We start from the raw sequence: 19013 nt of genomic DNA on the forward strand, positions 1-19013 counted from the left end.
TATAAACAATCGATATGACTTATGACCTGCTGTATTTTTAGGGCTCTTCACGAGCATCAACTATATCTGGCGCCACTCTTACCTCTCTGGGTGGGACATCCTCACGGAGAGGAAGTGGAGATACATCCATCTCTGCTGACACAGAAGCATCTATACGGGAAATCAAGGTGTCCTAATCTTTTTGTTTGGTGCCAGTTTAAATTTAGGCAGCAGGTTAAACACATGATATCAACCCATGACCACATACCTGCAGTAAATGCAATATTTATTCATTTATGTATTCATTAAATGTCATTATATTCCAAGTCTTTCTAGTTAACCTTTTAGTTTTGTTTGATATTTTGTATTTTATTACAGCCATACTTGTTCAGCTTGAGAATCTGATTTAAGATAACATAGCATTGCTCATTTTCATCACAGTACACTGTAATTTTCTTTCTCTGTTGCTGAGTCCTGTTCCTAGAGATCTGCCTTCCATCAGAGTTTAGTCTCTAATTAAACACACCTGAACCAGATAAGAGTCAAAATCTGCTAAGGGGCAATAAAATGTAGCAAATCATGTAAAAATGTATCATCTTTTATTGGAAAATTAATCAACATTTTTATCAAACATTGATAATTGCCTTAATCTTTTAAACAACCGGGAAGATAGTATTCAAACTACATTTTATAAAAAATCACATGTCAAGTTTATATATATTACATCATCATATGAGAGTCAAATTGAACAACTATACCAGGACTCAAGATCACTCATTTAACAGTTCATCTATTGCCAAAATTCTGGAAAAAGATCAGTCAAGAATAGAAAATAATCATTAAATAGTTCTTAAAGCATAGTTCTTACATTAAAAAAAAAAGTCTGTCAAAACCAACACGTTGAAAGATGTTCACTAACCCGGTGAAGGTTTTCAGTCTGCGTTTAATGCAGTGTGAAGCATTTCACTCCGTTCCCTGATCATTCCGATTCAATTTCAGCGAGTGAAAAATAAATTTATACTCATTTGCGTTATGTATTATGCATGTTACCGTCTCTGACAGATGTTGAAGCTGCTCAAGCCGCATCAGTGATGACACATTGAAAACATCAGGTAGTGTGGGTTTTCAAGGAAATGTATGTACTCGCTGAACCTCTGCTTCTCGTAAATACTGCCGTACATTTTGCACGTTATTTTCGGACAGACATCTATGTCGTGATATTCAAATGATGTGGATTTAAAAAAAAAAAGATGGATAGTCAGGTAATATTTTATTTCTTAGCCAGCAGGTATTCAGTGAAGTGATTGATCCCCATGAGTGTTACAGTGTGTCAATGTTTTTAGTTCTAATATTCCAACCAACAGCCAGCCTAAGTTTTTGACGGACGCAATGACGTGTGGAAGGAGTAAACTATGTTTGATTTTTGGGTAATTATAAAATGTGCTGGAGACATTTTAAATGCTTTTTGTGTAGTTCATTATACTTATGTTACATAATCATTATACTTATTTTACAGAAAGTCTATTTCATGGCTTAAATAAATGACATGTTACTCAGAGACTGACATGTTTGGCTTGTCAAAAATGTTACAATCAGCTGTCACAAATTCATTGACTTTTGAAAATCAAGTTAGTTTTTTTTACCAGGAAAGGAGGGGTTTTGATGCACAAAGTTTTATTGTCTCCTATAACAAAAATCTTTTATTTAAACCCATTAAAATGCAGATCCTTTTGTAAATTTTGCTCTTTTTTTAAAAAATTGTTGTTCCATTATTACCCCCTTTGCAGATTTTGATGTCTGTGTGTTAACTTTTCAGGAGTAGGACTGAGCACCTGCTACAATCTGCTTCTCTGTTTCTCTGTATTTTTTTGCTTTGTACTTTCTTGCACAGTAATTCATCTGAAAATAAGTCAGCTGTTCTTTACCTTTCCATTGCTCTTACTCCACTGCATTCTTTATCCTTCCTTTTCATTCTCACTCTTCATGCTTTCCATTCAGGAGATCCATGAGCTTAAGGATCAGATTCAAGATGTGGAGGCAAAGCACATGCAGAACCTCAAAGAGCTCAAGGTACATGTCTGGTAAAGACAGTGCCAGTAAAAACCCCAGCAATAACCTGCTTTATCTGAGTTACATATGACAAATTTGTGCTTTTTAATCAGCAAGTGGCTGACTGGAAACATGATGAAACGACGTGATATCTAGCCTCTGGTTCTTATCTGGCTCTCGTCTTGCATGTTTATACTTCTGTGTCACATGTCTGATTTCTCTGCCTTGGTTCCATCTTTGACTTGATATTTTTCTCCAAAACATATTGTTACACATCCTTCTTCATGATATTTTGGAATGTAGTCTAAAAGTGTGTTCATGGTTAATTTAGTTAGTATTTTGTAATACATGTTCAGAGGTGTGTTTGTGAGTGTACTGTTTTTAATATGGTGTCTGACTTTTTGAAGGATTCCCTTTTGGAAGTGGAAGAGAAGTACCGTAAGGCCATGGTGTCCAATGCACAGCTGGACAACGAGAAGACCAATATGATGTATGAAGTGGACACTTTAAAAGACTCTTTAATGGAACTGGAGGAGATGCTGTTTGAAACGCGCCGTGAGCTTGAGGAAAAGACTAAGGTCTGTAAAGTCAGGTGTGCATTATAGTAAATTGCAGATAAATCTGTTGTAATACATTGTCAAATAATTTATTAGAATAGATTCAAATAGTAAGTGCTTTTAATTGGAATTTTAATTAATTTATTAATTTGTATATTAATAAACTTTTTGTTATTGTTTGTAATTTCATTCTCATTTTTGTGATTAAAATACAAAAGTGTACACATGGTATATTCGCACTGTGTAAAAAACTTAATTTGAAATTTAAAGGATTTTTTTTAATGAAATAACTGATAGCAGTTCTATTTATTTTTCAGGACCTTGAACGAGAGAAGCATGCTCATAGTATACTGCAGTTCCAGTTCAGTGAAATAAAGGAAACATTGAAACAGAGTGAAGAACTGCTCACTGTGAGTATTGTTGTATTTATGTGTCTGTCATAAAACTTTAGTCTTTTTCAAATGCTTGGCTTCTGCTCATCTGCCTGAACAATTTCTTCCCTTCCTTTATATTTGGTCTTCTTCCATGCATAATACCTCTTTCTAGGAGATCCGTCAATTACGGCTCAAGCAAGACGGCTTTGTTAGGGAGATTTCTGACCTCCAGGAAACTATTGAGTGGAAGAATAAAAAAATTGGGGTATGATCCCTCAGTATCCAACTCCTGTTAAAGTTTTATTTGGTTTACCTTCACGTTAAGATAATTATAATTTCACCTTTCAAACACATATTTGCTTGATTCTACATCCGTTCCCTGCTACAACTGTCTGTACTTTGCCAAACTATTCTCATTCATTCTTCATTTCATTGGTTTCATTGCTTTCTCCTTTTTCTCCTCTTTACTGCATCTTTGCCCTTCTGGTGCTGTTCAGGCATTAGAGAGGCAGAAGGAATTTTCTGATGCCATTCGAAATGAGCGGGATGAGCTCAGAGATGAGGTTGTTCAGCTCAAAGATATTTTAAAGGTATTGATATGTGTGGTGAAAAATAGGACTCATTCTTTTCCCATTAACTTTTCCTAACAGAACAAATATTTAGCATTTTTTTGTAGACAGACCTTCTTGACTTGATACTGCTCAGCTTTTTATTGATATTTATTAATATAAAGGTACTAAGATCCAGAATATAATATAAATCGATAAATCGATTCTTTAACACTCAACTTCTGACTGAATGAACAGAATATATTATATTAGAATGTTATCATACTTTTGGTGCATCAACAAATACAGATGCGTTTAAAAATAACTTTGGTCCTGGGAAGCCACTGTCCTGCAGAGTTTAGCACCAACCCTGATAAAAAAACTCGGTTGGAGCTAAACTCTGCAGGAGTAAACTAAGTATACTAATATTAAATTGTTTTTCTGTACAGAAACATGGCATTGTCCTTGGACCCGACTTGGCCACCAATGGAGAAACAGGGGAAGAAGCTGAACAGAATTTTCAAACCGCATCAACTGAAATCCGAGAGGGGAGTAGCGTACTAGGTAAGCTGCTTTTCTTAATGTCATTCATTGCATGCTTACATTACTTTATCTTTGCCATTTTGCATTTTCATCTTGTAGAGCTTGAGCCAAATGCAACTAAACTGTTTCTATGAACCTGGTACAAATGCACTGTTACATTAACATCTCTCACACTTTCCTGTTTCCCTGTATTCACTTTGCATATACAACTAATTAATGGCATATAATGAACCAAACACTACAGGATCTTGTCTCTTTCTTGAGTCCATATTTCAATATTCTGCTGGACAAGTGTTTATCAAATTGCTGCAAATATTTACTCATTCTTGACTTTGAAATCAAAATCAAGAGATGGATTTGCTGAGTAGTTTCTTCGTTCTTGACTTTAAGCTCTGGGGTTTTCTTTTTTGGGACATCCTTAAACACATTTGATTTGTATAGGTTTAAGAGCTTTGCCTTGGAGTCTTGGTTTTTCCCTCCTTTCCTTCTTCCTTTTACTTCTTGCTTTTAAACATTTGCAAGATACTCATTGGCTTCAACAGACGCATTAATTCTGGCTTTAACTACTGACACCTCCATCATCTCCCAGGCACTCATCAGTTGAAGCCATGTAAAGACCAGCAACAAAAAGATTTGGATGACAGAATGCAAGGGAATCAACAGTCTTCACATGCCCATTTCAGTTCTACAAAGACAGCTTTAGAAGCAAATGAGAATGGAGACCTTGGGGACCAAATTAATCAGGGTGTAGGGCAGCTTAAAAATAGACCTGAAGAACCTCCGATTCCGGTTGGTGATGATGAACTCACTGCAACAAGACCCAAGGAGAAGATCAAATCTGAAGCACATATTCCGAAAGATTCAAGATATACTGAAGAATTAGAGTGCAAAGTTCACAAGGATGGACTTATGGAAACAGATCAACAAGAGAGCGAATTTGTCAAACCTAGTAAGGAAATCAAAGAGGAAACCCATTTAGAGCCTGTCTCTGGTTCAATCCATGATGAAACTGATAAATCTGGTGAGGCAGTGATTGATGATCAACTCAAAGAGGAGTCTGTGGAATCATCTCAAGTGGAGAAACTTCCCAAAACACAGGGTGCCAGTGCTTCCAATAAAAAGAAGAAAAAGAAGAAGAAAAACAAACAGAAGCAGAAACAAAGTGACAAGCAAGAGAGTGACACAAAGATGGATGACAAGAATGAAATGGTTTTGAGTGAAGACAATCCAAACCAAGAAGTGGAAGGTGATCTAGAAGAAAAGCATGAGAAGCCCTTAGGGAATGACATATGCGAAACAACCATGAATACTGATGTCCCACATGGTGATAAAGGAACCAATGAATTGGACTGTATCAAAATAACACACACAAATATTAATGCTGATGATGCTCAAGACAGAATTCAGTTAGTTACAGATGAAGCTGATTCTGCAGAAATTTCTAAAACCATCACAAATTTTGATTGCCCTGAATCTAGCAATGGTGTCCTTTCAGATGATCTGTCCAACAATATTATATCTAACCCTGCCACCATTATTGATGACCACACTGAGGATTTGACAAATCCTGACACAGAACCTGTAATCTTCAGCAGTGAGCGTATGCCTTCAGAAACAGAGACTTTACTGCCTCATGAACCTTCTGCTCAGCCCATGTATACTGTTGGAGTGTGCATTGAGTCCATCAGCAGCTCTGAGAACATTGAGAATTCTTCATTGGTAGGTGTCAAAGAAGAGAAGAGTCAGCTGGACGGTGAAGTAGAAGAACAGAAGGAAAGGCTCCAAAATATCACTCTAGATTGTGACACTAACTCTAAAGATCAAGATAATTCTGCTCATTCCTCTTCCCCTGTGATGATGGAGAAGTTGGAAAACGAAGCTGAAAAGGTAATCCAGGAACAACCTATTGATCAGCCAATGGAAAGTCAACTTCAAGACAGTATTGTAGCAGACGTGGACCAGGAAGAGGTTGAGACACAAGATGAACCAGATGAAGAAAACCTTAATTTGCCTAGTGAAAAAGTGTTTGATGGATGCCAAGTTGACGACACTCCTTTAATTGAATCACAGATTCAGGTTATACATGAGGATCACCTGTCTGCCAGTGAAGCAAATCAGGAATCAATTGTAGAGTCAGAAGCTTCTGACCAAGAACCCAAGGTAGAACATGTCCAGGAGGAAAGATCAAACCAAGATCAGGTTACACTTAATGTGGAACTGCCTGAAGATGAGGTTGACCCTCAGGTAAAGTCAGATGTGGTTCTTCAAGAGCTCAAGGAAAAAGATGATGGTGAGGAAGACGAAGGAGAATCATTTGATTTTGATGAAATGGATCTTGAAGCATCATCAGGTGCCCCTTTAAAAAACCTTCTAGATCATTCAAATGAGGACTCATTGTTAAAAGAGATTGCACAAGAAGCAAGCCATGAATACCAAAGGAATGTCAAGGATGAGGGCCAGATTCAAGAAGATGAACATCTGGAACATGCAGATAAGGAATCAACGCCAACGGAGCATAAAGATGATGGTCATGCCACAGAAAACCCACAAACAGCAACAGATGTAGAAAGATGTTTAACAGAAGAAAACCGTCAAACCAACAGTGAAGTCAGACCTAATGATCAGCAGCATGACAGACCTGATGCATTTGAGGAGCATCACCAGGCATCAGGAGATGTGACACTCAGTAAAGGGGTTAATGAAAGTTCAGAGATGGAGACAAGAGATGTAGGCCAAGAGATCAATAGCTCCATTCACCATGAAAACAAGGCATCAAATATTTCTGAAGAGCTGGAAGCCACAGGGATCAATAAGGAAAATGATAGAAAAGAATCTAAAAAAAGTGGAAAAGGGAAAGGAAAGGGCAAGGGGAAAGAAGAATGTAAAATGTCTTAATACAAGGACGTTGCTGAGTGAATTCAAAAGTTAACATTGCGCTTGTTGGTCCTAATGAAATTATTTTGGGACCATTACTTCGGAGAACCCTAGAAAACCAAAGTTATCACACAGTCAAGCCAGATTATCAGTCATCACAGCTGTTTCAGCAAGCACATTTTATACATGAATATTTCACATCTGAATAACAATACTGAATGAAATCTGGAAATTGTCAAATAATGTCAAATCTAAAGAAAAAAACATTAAATGCTAGCAGTAATGGGGGTAATGTGTCATATTTATTTAGAAATTTTACATAATCATGAAAAAAATGTTTTTTTTATAAGAATAAGTGATTAATAATTTTTTTTCTGTTTTGGAAACTGTCTATGCTGCGGTCATGATTAGAATTTACAGTTTTTTCTATTGCAAAGGACCCAGAATGTACTTTGTATGTTGTTAAAATGGGTGGCATGTTCCAAATGTGGTAAATAAAAAATGTTATTGTGTGCCAATCCTATTAAATATTCCTCTAAGGAGCGTTGTGGTTGCGCTTTGTTTTTCCAATACATTTTTTGGGAGATATGATTGAAAACAAATATTTCATTTTAATTCTGTTTGGTGAAGATTGTGTTGGAACATTGAAACATGTATGTTAAATGAACATCTATGTTCAAATAAAATGAATAAATTAAAAATAGATAATTGTTGTTTAAACTATTGTTGTTGATTGTGTTAGTTTAATATTTTATCATTTAATTTCCCAGCTAACTGAATAAGTTTTTTTTATATAATGTTAGAGGACATTTAATTAAACTGTTTCAGATAAGTATACAAAAGAAACTACAGTCAAGGTTTATTTTTTGGGTCATGACTTTTAGGGAGTTTTTGTTTGATGCCAGATCACACTCATTTGCATAAGCTCAAGTAAGCTCACAATCATGGAAAATACTGACATGTAATAGCTGTACAGTTGAGTGAATGCTGAGAGAATTGACTGCATGAGGCTGAGGTCACTTAGGTTTCTGCATGTTGTCCATCCTCATCCTTCACATCCCAGCATAGGATAGCCTCACTTTTGCATGCCCTGACTCCTCCCCCTCCATGCCTTTGGCTCCTCCCACCACTGGTATGTGAAAAATTTTCTGTCTAACCTTGGTGTGTTTTAAGACATGAATGTATTTTATTATTGCAGAATACTTTTTTGTTTTTACATTTTACTAGATTTGTTACCAAATTGTGAGTTTAAGTACCCTAAGGTGTTATCATATCCCTCCCCCAAACAAAAACTGCAGGAAAATATAACATTTGTTGTTGTCTTATAGTCAATCTGTTGCACTTGCTTTTCAGAAATTCGTTTGCGAAAACTGGTTGATGAGAGGGAGAACTTAATAGAGCAGGTGCGTATCTGGCAGTTGCTTACTTCACACTCGCTTTGTCCTCATTTTGTGCCGTCACATGCATCTATTTTTTTTTCCAGGTTAAGAGATTGAAAGGTCAATTTGAGCAGAAGAAACAGAATAATGGCATGGAGGACGCATCCAGCCCAGAGGGGGACGTGCTGGAGAATGGTGCTGACTCCAACATCATGGATATACAGAGTAAGGAAATGCCTGCACTCTCAATCAGGTTCAGGGTAAAAGTTTTGGAAACTTTTCTCCAGCTCAAAATATTCATTACATAATTAACAATGATTTTTAACAGGTTTGGTTCATAGTTCAAGAAAGTAAGACTCTCATCCTCAGCTGTTGAGAAATGTGTAATTGTTCCTTGTTTCAGGGGATGCCAACAGGCAAGTCAATGACCTCAAATTTAAGCTTGTCAAATCAGAGCAAGAAGTCACAGCACTTGAACAGAATGTGAGTTCTTTTAATATATTTTTTTTATATTTGTATTAGTGTTGTTTATATTTTTAACACATTTTACTCTTCTTAAAATATGAAATAGTAAATACAAATTTGACGGTTTTAATTTAAACTCATTTTGTAGGTCACAAGGCTCGAGGGTCAGGTGACCCGGTACAAAGCTGCATCTGAAAATTCAGAGAAGGTGGAAGACGAACTCAAAGCTGAAAAACGCAAAATGCAACGAGAGGTACAATAGCCTAATAGCACTGCTTTCATCAAAATAACAGACAAAGTCCTACTTATATGTACATAATCTACATATAATAAAATGAATGACTTGCTCAACTTTGCTTCATGGCAGTTACGATCTGCATTGGACAAGATTGAAGAGTTGGAGTCTAGTAACAGCCACCTCTCAAAAAGGCTGGAGAAGATGAAGACTGGCCGAGGAACAGCAGCAACTCCCTAATGGTTTCAGATCTGTCCCATAATCTGCCCAAGTTCACCTCCACTGCCTGTCCATTTCCCATTGGGCAGCTTCCAAAAGAGCTCGCTGCTACATTACATCCTGCAACCGTGCCATTTCTTCCTGTTTAAGTTGAGTTCTTCATCTTTGGAGAACCCAATCAGGACTTTTTTGAATGATGCAGGACGACTCTTAGTGTGGCATGTTCAAAAGCACAAACACTGTAGTTCAAAAAGTTAGAATGCTAATTGTCTCATTTGAATGTTGCTAATATGACTGAATTTATTCAAACCTAACGTGCAAGGCTGCCTGAGATTATTTGTAGAAGGATCTGAGAAGTTATGCTTTGGAATTTTGACTGTGAAGATCAGGACGTGATCAGGAAGTCTGGGTGGTCGTTTGTTTTAGGTGTATAAGACACCTGTTGCTTCACAAAGACAAAAGATAAGTATGTGTGATGCTTTTATGTGTTCCACTCAGATATTTTATTAACACTGGTTGAGTTAGCTCTTCCGTATTTATCTGAATCCAAAGTTTCTGGAATATTGAGGTCACACAGCTGGATTTTGCCATCTGTGTTATTTTATTTTGTGTTCCTCTAATGAATAGTCTATAATGGTCTTCCTATCATGCTGTTCCCTACATGTCAGAACGACTGAATTGATATAAATGAAGATGAATACTGATTCTTAGTGAATGTTATTGTTGTATTGGTGCTGACAATGCCACCCAACAGAAACACATTGATCAGGAATTTGTTCAAGGATTTCAGGCTGAGCAGCAACAACTCTTGATGTTGTAACTGCCTTTGACAAGATTTAATATTCAACCTCCAGGTGATGAAGATTGAGAGTCATTCTCATGTTTTCCAAACCATTGAAACCAATTACAAGAAATTCTGTGATCAGAAGCATTAATTGTTGAAGACTGCTGTAAATCACAAGCGCAATTTATTACCACCAGCCCGGATGAGAGGCGGTTCCACCCAGTTTACAATGCTTTAACGTGTAGGTTAAATTTATGAACTGTTATCTGCAATAAAATGTCAATTTTAATTTAAACAGTTTGTCCATGGTCCATATACACATTCTCCTCACCACTCTCAGATTTCCTTTGACAGCGATGGCACAGCAAAGTCTTAATTTGGCATTTCCAAGTGTACAGCTCAATTTAGTCTAAATGAATAACTATTTAGTGTCTAAATCTTCCTGTGCCACCTCCATAGGTTGCCTAATGTACGCCCGACTTTGAATCCGCGACACCATGCGGCGAGCATAGAAATCCCGATACTCAGGTGGCAGTTCTTCTAAGATGCCTAGAGTCCTTTCCAGTGCCTGCAGCGCTCGAGTAGCTGCTACTGGGTCTTTGTTTCCATATGGATCTTTCTTATCATAACTCTCAGGTGGAAGATGCTTCCAGAACACGTTGACACCAACTCCAAACTGGAGAGCCAGGGTATTGTGAAACCAAAGAGCTGAGGAAATGCAATTCAAATTTCATTACATTAAAATAAATTGCTATTCTTTGAATGCAATTATTTCAGCCTTACTTCAAGTTATGAGTGCTGTGTGAAAGTATATATTAGTTTAACTAATTGGCGCGGGTAAAGAATCCTACCTGGGATGAAGAGCAGGTCTCCTGGTTCCAGAACACACTCGTAGCGGCACGCTTTCACAAACTCAGGATAACGTTGCAGATCAGGAGTGTCGATGTCCAAAACTTCAGACTTGTCCCCTAAAAAAATTACAATTCAACAATTATGCAGATGCATTTTACCGATTTAAAATCTAGTAGATCCAGCTTTCACACACATAATATTAATAACATTTTATATTCTACACATAGTTGTCATTTGTAAAGTACAGGATCACCTGTAAGGTAGAGATGAAGGGCATCTTTGGGGCTGTAGAGAACAACACGCTTTCGTCCTGTAACCTGAGCTAGAAGGTTGTCCATTATCTGATGGTAAACATTAACATTAGCCGCCATAAGTCAAGAGTGCTTAAAAAAATGTACAACTTTACAAGAAACTGCATGGTTACATTTTCATTGTCTGTCTTTCTGCAAAAAAGTGACACAACTTATAGTTATGTAGAACTCACATCATAGTGCGTCCACAGCTGTAGACCAGGGGAACTAATACGAAAGACACTGGAGAAAAACTGCTCCGGCTCAAAGAACTGGGGTATATAGAAGTCCTCTGCCAGCTCAGGGAACTGCTTCCTTAAATCAGCAGGTTCCTCAAAGGGAAAAGACAAGAATATTTTCTAGGCATTCTACAGTGAATATACTGAGGCATATTACAGCTTTTTTCGAATGAAACTCTACAGTCCCAAACAAGTAGGATATTAATTTCTAGTTCAGACTACCTTACGAACATCATCTCCAAGTGAGCGCAAGTAATAGCTTTCATCCTGTTGGGAAAAAGAAAATTGTGTTTGGCTCACAAAAAAACTTGTGGGCCATAGCAAAATGATAAATAAATAAAGAATACCGGTATCAAAGTATATGAAAATGTGTGAAGCCAGAACTACTTCCAAGCTTTGGAATTTAGCTTTAGAATTAAGTGGCACAATGCAATACATTTACACTTAAATATAATATTTGGATGTTGAAAAAATCTTACAGAATATACTTTTTTTTTAAAACACCTTATCACTGCACTTTTTTAAAGATTAAACATTAAAGGTAACTAACCTGACTAATGAAGAAATCAGAGTGTTTCACCTCTACAGCTCTCTGAATAAACTTGTCAAATGGCAGTGTCCTGAAATAAAGAATAATGTTTTTAACTTGACACAGTTTTTGTTGGACTCGTGATCTGTGTTAAATCACACACCTGTACACAAAGTTCTTATGCAGAAAGTCCATCCTGGGCTCTGGGGACACGTGCACTTTGACCTCGCGGTCTCCCCCTTTTTCTGCAAGATAACTCACCGTCCATGCGCGCACACAGGGCCCCAGGGGCACGCGCTTTAGAACCACTGGTCTGCGCTGAACGAGACACGTGTTTCATTTACACGCAACACACTCACAACACCGCAACAAATTGCTGTTATTATACATAACACGAGTTACCAGAGGATATATGTCCCTCAAGAAAGTCTCTCTGTCCACATCGCTGTATACGGGCACCTCCAGCTTTTCCTGACAGTCCATTTCTGACAATCTGAAGTTGACTCCGAGTCCATTAGCTGCACTCTTTCGCCTTCCGAAACTGAAAGGAAGTCCGACTCGTTTCTACGAGTCGACTCTTTCAAACAGTTAGTTTCAAAGAATCGGTTAAAATTTCTCTTAAAAATGCTCTAACTTAAATCACTCAAGTAAAGCCACGTAGACATATATTGTTGTTTATTACTGTGTTTTTACATGGCGGTTTTATTCATAATGGTGGTTAAATGAGTAGGTGAGTTGTTGACCCGAGAAGAACCTCTCAGAACCATTCAGTCTGATTCATTAACGAATCGCTGAGCCCGTTTTGAGAACCGATTCAAATGATTCATTTAAATAAACCGACTCAAAAGAACAATTTGTGAACAAATTGGACACCGCTACTTGGCTACTAACATGTGTTCAACGTATTATTTTTACAATCAACACACATAATATACATTTCATTAATTTAAATAGAGTGTAAGATTGTTTTGTCTGAACAATACTGATATAGTGTTGAAATCCGTTTTATTTTTCTGTAAATGTGGAACTTTTCTCTCTTTTGTATGTTGTCAGTCGGATTCCCCTAACAGACGGCCCACTGAGGACGATGGGAGGAGAAAGATGGCGCTGCCCTTACTGAGGTGCTGTAGCTGTAACAGCCCCGTTTCCATTTTGATCCGGTACTTTACATCAAAGCCGCTTTTAGTGGGTCAGTCCAGACGACTCGCACCCGTATCGTCTTCTGTGTGTAGTGTTCGTCAGTACAGCTCTGAACGGGGGAGACACAAACAGAACCAAAAAGTTGTGGTTGTCGGCATCCCGAACCCCTTCATCTGGTTCCGAACCCGCATCTACTTCTTTCTTATCCGAACTTACTTCGACAAAGAGTTTAGCATCGAGGAGTTCTCGGAAGGAGCCAAACAGGTGAGTTATGCAATATGTGTCTCCTTTATGTAATGTCATCACATCATGAACTAAACCGACGGCGTGTTTTTTTCCCCCCTATTGCCGACGACATGTTATGGACACTAAATATAAATAATGTTAGCGAAGTTATATAACTTGTTCATAATAATTATGGACCAAAAATGAACGTCTTAATTGATAACATTTTTTAAGACTCCCTCCCTCTCTTTTAGGCATTTATGTAAGATTTATTCTTTATGAATGAACATACCAAAAAAGATGCATGTTTAATTGTAAATTTCATTGTATTTTTAGCCTATATCAACAAATGCCAAATTGTAAACCTTATTTCACATTTTGTAAAGGATGTGGAGCGTTACGTTTATACCATTTCTAAATCTCAATAATAACAAAATAAAATGTTTTTTTTTTTTAACTTTCTTACTTGATCTTTCTTTCTTACTTGATCTTACTTACTTTATCTTATCTCAGACCTGCAAACTTGTCGCTTTTCGGCGATAATCGCCGTTTTTTTGGTCAATTGGGTCATTCACGTGAATCGCGTAGAACCGGAGAGTTTTTTTTTAGGGGGGGGGGGGGGGGGGGGTAGGCTGCCCTTCATCTGCATACAGGCAGGCTAGAATTGCGAAACATTATTGGATACTTCTTATAATTGACATTTCTCTGGGCCAATCGGAATCTTAGTACTTTTTCTCTTGGCCAATCGGAATCTTAGCACTTGCGTCAGAATCGATGAGACACCTGGCTACTACCACGCGAGTCTGATGGAAACTCATAACGTGAAGGAATCTTATGTGAAATTCGAGGTAAATCAAACTTTTTTTTTTTGGAGCAAAAACAACAGCTAGTTGTTTGCTTGATTCAATTAACGTTAGCTACCGCTTTGTTATGCTGCGCTCGTGACAGGGCGCTGAAAGAACGAGCATAGAGAGAGCCGGTCGCGCGCGCGCACTCTCACTGTATTCAAACTGCCTTGCTCTCCCTCCATCGCGCATATTAATCAAAATCTATTGAGAATTGACACTATAGTAAAAGATCAAAAGACCAAAGTTTCACGTGGAGCATTTTCAGAGATTATTTTTCCTGAATTACCGCTAGGTGTGAATTGTAGCCTACTAAAATTGCCCTATCCTCTCTGAAAAGCGTTCCGCACATTCGGCTGACATAAACCACATTTTGAATAAACAAAAAACCTATCCAGTGATTAAATGTTTTCTGTGTAGACACAAATCTTGTGCGATGTCCTTTAGTCCTTATCTGCTAGGATAATCACACAACGCGTGCCGTGTGTGTCAGCTAATGGCACGTCCGATTCGCGAACTAATGACTCATTTGAACCGATTCACTTTCATGAATGGTTAAAATAACTGATCTGTCCAACATCTCTCTTCAAAAGAGATCTGAATCGGTGTATAACAAATCGATAACACCAAACTAGTTAATATTAACTATTCATAAACTGCACTTCTTAATCTTTATAAATAAATAGCATTTATTAACCCTTTATAGGGCACTCATTGAAATACTTGGAAATTCTAAATTTCAACCATAGAGTGTTATTGGAGGATATTATAAGACTTCTAAACATTTGTGAGTTTTTTAAAAAATATATTTTTTTAGGTTGGAAATCAAGGGCAATGAAGTTACCATATATGGTTCCTCGCCAGTCTAGGGTAATTTTTTTCCCCTTAAAAAGTGTATATATAAAAATATAATAAAAACACATAAACTTGTTACAAACATAAAAATATTTATTTAGGAACATTTTAAATTATTATTAGGTACATTTTAAATTAAATTACACCTCTTGGCAGAGGGGCCTATATCACTCTGGCCTGGAGTGTCTAGGTTGTGGGTGGGTGGGAGGAAGTCAGGGTCTGCCACATCATCATCTTCCTCCTCACAGCCCTCATCATCACTGATGCTGGGGTGGGCTGGCACAACTGTCTCCCTCTTGCCGTAAAAGATTTGCGTAGATAGCTGCAAAGAACAGAGAGTACATTTTTGAGTCAATATCAAGCCCAGTTTGAGTTATTTGTTGAGTAACAGTGAAGTGCAGATCTACTGAAATATAAATAAGAAGAAAAAATAAGTGAGTAACATTGGACTGGTCTGTCATAATATATGTAAATATATAATAAGAAGTGCAAAATATCATTATAAGTATTAAAAATTGTTATAAAGGTCATAAAAACTGACCAAAACCACACCAAAACCACACATATTTCAATATCTAATATGGCTTGAAAATGTCTATAAATGTGTTTCGTTTCCCACTGGATCACTTTATAATGTTATTCAAACCTGTGATACATCCAATGCACTAGTAAATACTATTGTCCTACATTATAATCATAGACTGTGGTTATAATGCAATTATTTGTAGAAAAAATACCCTAGTACAAGCTTTTCTATACCATAGGGCGTATGTCTAAATATGGTCTTCCTATCACTTGCGCTAATCTTACGTGACAGGGGCGTATGATCAAATATGGTCTCACCATTTTTCATGCCACAAATGTCACTACTTTCAAGAAATCTATGCAAACAACACCTATCTCAACATGTTGCACAACTATTCAACCATAGAATGTGTGAGTTTCATCAACTTACCATTTTTTGTTTTGAAGTTATTAGCGCTGATGTGGGAGTAGGTAGTAGCGCATAACCTCACATTCCAATAACCGGAACGACACTGAAGTTTGAAATGCTCCGCGCAACTTCTGATTGGTCAGATGCCATGGTGTGACTATCAGTGACGTAGCCTGATCTTCGCTGATTGGCTAGGAGAAATATATTGCGCTCATACGACAACGGCAAACAGGCAGGGGAGAGTCAGTTTGAATGCGCGATTAAAGTTACCAAATATGGTTCTCGCCCGATAAAGGGTTAATCTTTGGTAATGTTAATTTCACTATTTACTAGTAGCCTTATTACAATTAAAAGTTCTATTTGTTAACATTAGTTAGCTAATGCACTGTGATGTTATATGAACAAACAACGAACAGCTGTATTTTTATTAACAAAGATAATAAATACAGTAACAAATGTATTGCTCATCATGGTTCATTTATATTTTACTGCCTTTTTTCTCCTTTGACAATCCTATGATAATTTTATACAGTATAGTGTTCATCCAGAACAACATGTAACTGTGTAACCACACCCTAGCAACCGTTTAAAGCTACCTAGCAACCATATTGCTTACATATAGAAGCCATATTGCCAGCTCCACAACATCGTTAAGACATTGTTGTTGGCTCGTATGCAATCATGTACAACATTGTAGCAACTATCCTAGCAACTGCTCAGCTTTGCTGCTCAGTTGCTAGGATAGTTGCTACAATGTTGTACAAGCACCCAACACCCCCCCCCCCCCCCCCCCCCCCCCCCCCGGCAACACTGTCCACCTTTTTTACTCTGAGGAGTTTGCAGGTCTGTATCTTATTTGATCATTTTATCATAATTTTTATTTGTGAACTGTTTACTGTTTTGAGTTACATGATGATTTAAACCGAATATTAAAACATGTCATTTCTCTCTCAAGGCTTTCTCACACGTTTCAAGATTGCTGTCTCAGTGTCAGTTTGAGTCTCTTGAGGGATTAGTGGCTAAAGATGTAAGTACATGTCATGAAGAGAACAATTATCCTATTATTTTCCCGTTGAAGATTATTTAATGTCAATAGTATATTATGTTTATATAATATACTCCTATAATACATATTATTTATATTCTCTCCCATAGCTAATAGAAAAACTTGAGGAAAAATGCGCTCATCTGCCTTTGAGCCACCAGAGGGCGCTGTCAGCCGAGTCTGATGAGATCATGTACACAACTACTGGAGATGTGGGCATTTACTATGATGATAGCGGTGAGACCCTATAAGCTTCATACCACGCAATATTCGCCCAGGTAATATGTTTAATTATTATTTGTGGGCGAGTAATTTAGAAAAAAAAGTAGCTTTGTAGCGTGCATCCAGCATATTTTCCTCCTTTTTATCGGACTGGTTCTTATGAAAGCCAATTTAGGTTACTCGCCCCCAGTTTCACAGACAAGGCTTAAGCCTAGTCCCAGACTAAAATGCATGTTTGAGATGTTTTTACTGAAAGCAACTTGCACTGAGATATCTTAAAATATGTCAGTGTCATTGTTTTTTCTCAAGATGCACACCAGTAATGTTTTTTTTTTTTGTTTTTTTTCTAAGGCACGTTTATAAAAGCTACTCGATTGTAGGCCTACTCCTGGTTTAATCTAAGCCCTGTCTGTGAAACCAGGCCAAGATGTTTTTAAAAAGATATAATTTTGTTTAAAGTAGTCTTTAAATTCTTATGTATGACAAAAAATAATTGCAGTGTCTTTTTCATTTTCAGGGAGGAAATTTGTAAGTATTTTGATGCGCTTCTGGTACTTAACGAGTGCCAGAATTCCTGAAGATGGTATGGAGGGAGCGAGAATTTTCCAGGTTGACATTGGTGGAGAGGGAGAGAGACCAGAGACCAAGAGATTGCTTACAGCCAATTATGAGTGAGTACTGTGATTACTCTTCATTGCTTGTGTATTGCGTCTCATAGTGAGATTGAGATATATTGCAAGATTCTTATTAATTATTGTTTATTATAGTTTAAATTGCTTATAAATATTATGATTAAGAGAAGCTACCATTTACCTTGAGTCGATGTCCAGAAATATCAGTTTTGTTATAATTATAGTAAATATGTAGTTATGTTTGTCTTGGTTTCTTTGTTTTGGCAGATTCCAAAGGGAGTTTACCCAGGGTATGACTCCAGATTGGATCATCACAAGGATAGAACATTCAAAACTTCTTGACTAAGTGTGCTGACCTTGGAGAGCTGCTTTTTTTTCTTCTTTTTTTTTATTCAATATTGCTCAACATGCCAACAAATTTAGGCTTGAATCTCTAACCCTCATTGGAAAAAATAATTGTCAGCTCCAGATACTCTCCATGGACAATAGAAAGTTATGAATGTTGATTTCATTTGTGCTTCAGTGGATCACATCTCACTGATCTTAGATTAAGATTAGTGATTAATGTTCATATTAATGTTTGTAAATTTGTAAGGCTCATTGAATCTGAAGCCTCTTTTTTTTTTTTACTTTGTATGAATCAGAATCAACTTTATTGGCCAAGTATGAGCATACAAGGAATTTGTTACAGGTTTAGAGCAAACCAACAGTGCTGGACTGAACGAGACATAAAATACAACATGATTACAGATACTACATGACAGTCAAATTGTAAACGCATTTAAGAACACAACAGTTTTTTTTTTTTCAACATAATTGAGTTTTGCTGTCAAGTTGACTGCAAATTGAGCAAACTGTGCAATTGAACTGTAACACTGTATCAGAAGCATCTGAAAACCTTTGAATCACTGCTTGGATCATTTGAAAGACTAATACAGATTGATGAACTGACCTTCTTTAACGGTTTTATCTAAATTGACATCTGATGCAAAACAGCAGCAACAAGTACAATTTGTTTTTTGTTTAATATTAAAATATCATAATTCATCAAAACATTGTATATTTAAATTATTCTGGCTGAATATTATAAATGGTTAGTTATTCTAATGGAATCTTTTTGCGATATGTCATATATACAGTACAACTGAAAATAGCCATATATACTGAATGAATTTGAAACTAAATATTGTTTTTTTTCT

The 19013-nt window shown here is 36.9% G+C and overlaps 3 protein-coding genes across 37 annotated transcripts in view; 2 read left to right on the forward strand and 1 right to left on the reverse strand.

Annotated features, from left to right (window-relative positions):
• Window positions 1–9566, forward strand: part of lrrfip1a (leucine rich repeat (in FLII) interacting protein 1a) — a 32733-nt gene extending 23167 nt beyond the window's left edge. For 27 of the 35 annotated variants that reach the window (XM_056251955.1, XM_056251964.1, XM_056251970.1 and 24 more), the window contains 8 exons: window positions 42–167; window positions 1978–2049; window positions 2436–2606; window positions 2903–2995; window positions 3132–3224; window positions 3457–3549; window positions 3957–4071; window positions 4640–7276. In XM_056251955.1, the coding sequence (XP_056107930.1) occupies window positions 42–167; window positions 1978–2049; window positions 2436–2606; window positions 2903–2995; window positions 3132–3224; window positions 3457–3549; window positions 3957–4071; window positions 4640–6945 (3069 nt within the window). In that variant the 3' untranslated portion in view covers window positions 6946–7276. Of the gene's footprint in view, window positions 1–41; window positions 168–1977; window positions 2050–2435; window positions 2607–2902; window positions 2996–3131; window positions 3225–3456; window positions 3550–3956; window positions 4072–4639; window positions 7277–8277; window positions 8328–8407; window positions 8529–8706; window positions 8787–8916; window positions 9022–9135 lie in introns of those variants that run through there. The other 8 variants (XM_056251974.1, XM_056251987.1, XM_056251989.1 and 5 more) reach the window with 6 other exon arrangements.
• An 861-nt stretch (window positions 9567–10427) lies between these two features.
• Window positions 10428–12477, reverse strand: tyw5 (tRNA-yW synthesizing protein 5). Its single transcript, XM_056251754.1, has 8 exons — window positions 12319–12477; window positions 12080–12234; window positions 11938–12007; window positions 11610–11654; window positions 11343–11480; window positions 11112–11199; window positions 10858–10974; window positions 10428–10714 (listed from the first exon to the last, which is right to left on the reverse strand). The coding sequence occupies exons 1-8, from the start codon at window positions 12397–12399 to the stop codon at window positions 10428–10430; spliced, it is 981 nt and encodes a 326-aa protein (XP_056107729.1). The 5' UTR covers window positions 12400–12477.
• Window positions 12478–12983: 506 nt separating this feature from the next.
• maip1 (matrix AAA peptidase interacting protein 1) lies at window positions 12984–18416 on the forward strand. Its single transcript, XM_056251755.1, has 5 exons — window positions 12984–13320; window positions 16871–16942; window positions 17071–17197; window positions 17700–17853; window positions 18082–18416. Exons 1-5 carry the CDS (start codon window positions 13018–13020, stop codon window positions 18158–18160), a joined length of 735 nt encoding a protein of 244 aa, XP_056107730.1. The 5' UTR covers window positions 12984–13017; the 3' UTR covers window positions 18161–18416.
• Window positions 18417–19013: the final 597 nt, after the last annotated feature.

This window comes from Rhinichthys klamathensis, unplaced genomic scaffold (assembly GCF_029890125.1).
Source record: "Rhinichthys klamathensis goyatoka isolate OS25496 unplaced genomic scaffold, OSU_Roscu_1.1 h1tg000090l_1, whole genome shotgun sequence".
Taxonomy (NCBI): Eukaryota; Metazoa; Chordata; class Actinopteri; order Cypriniformes; family Leuciscidae; genus Rhinichthys; species Rhinichthys klamathensis.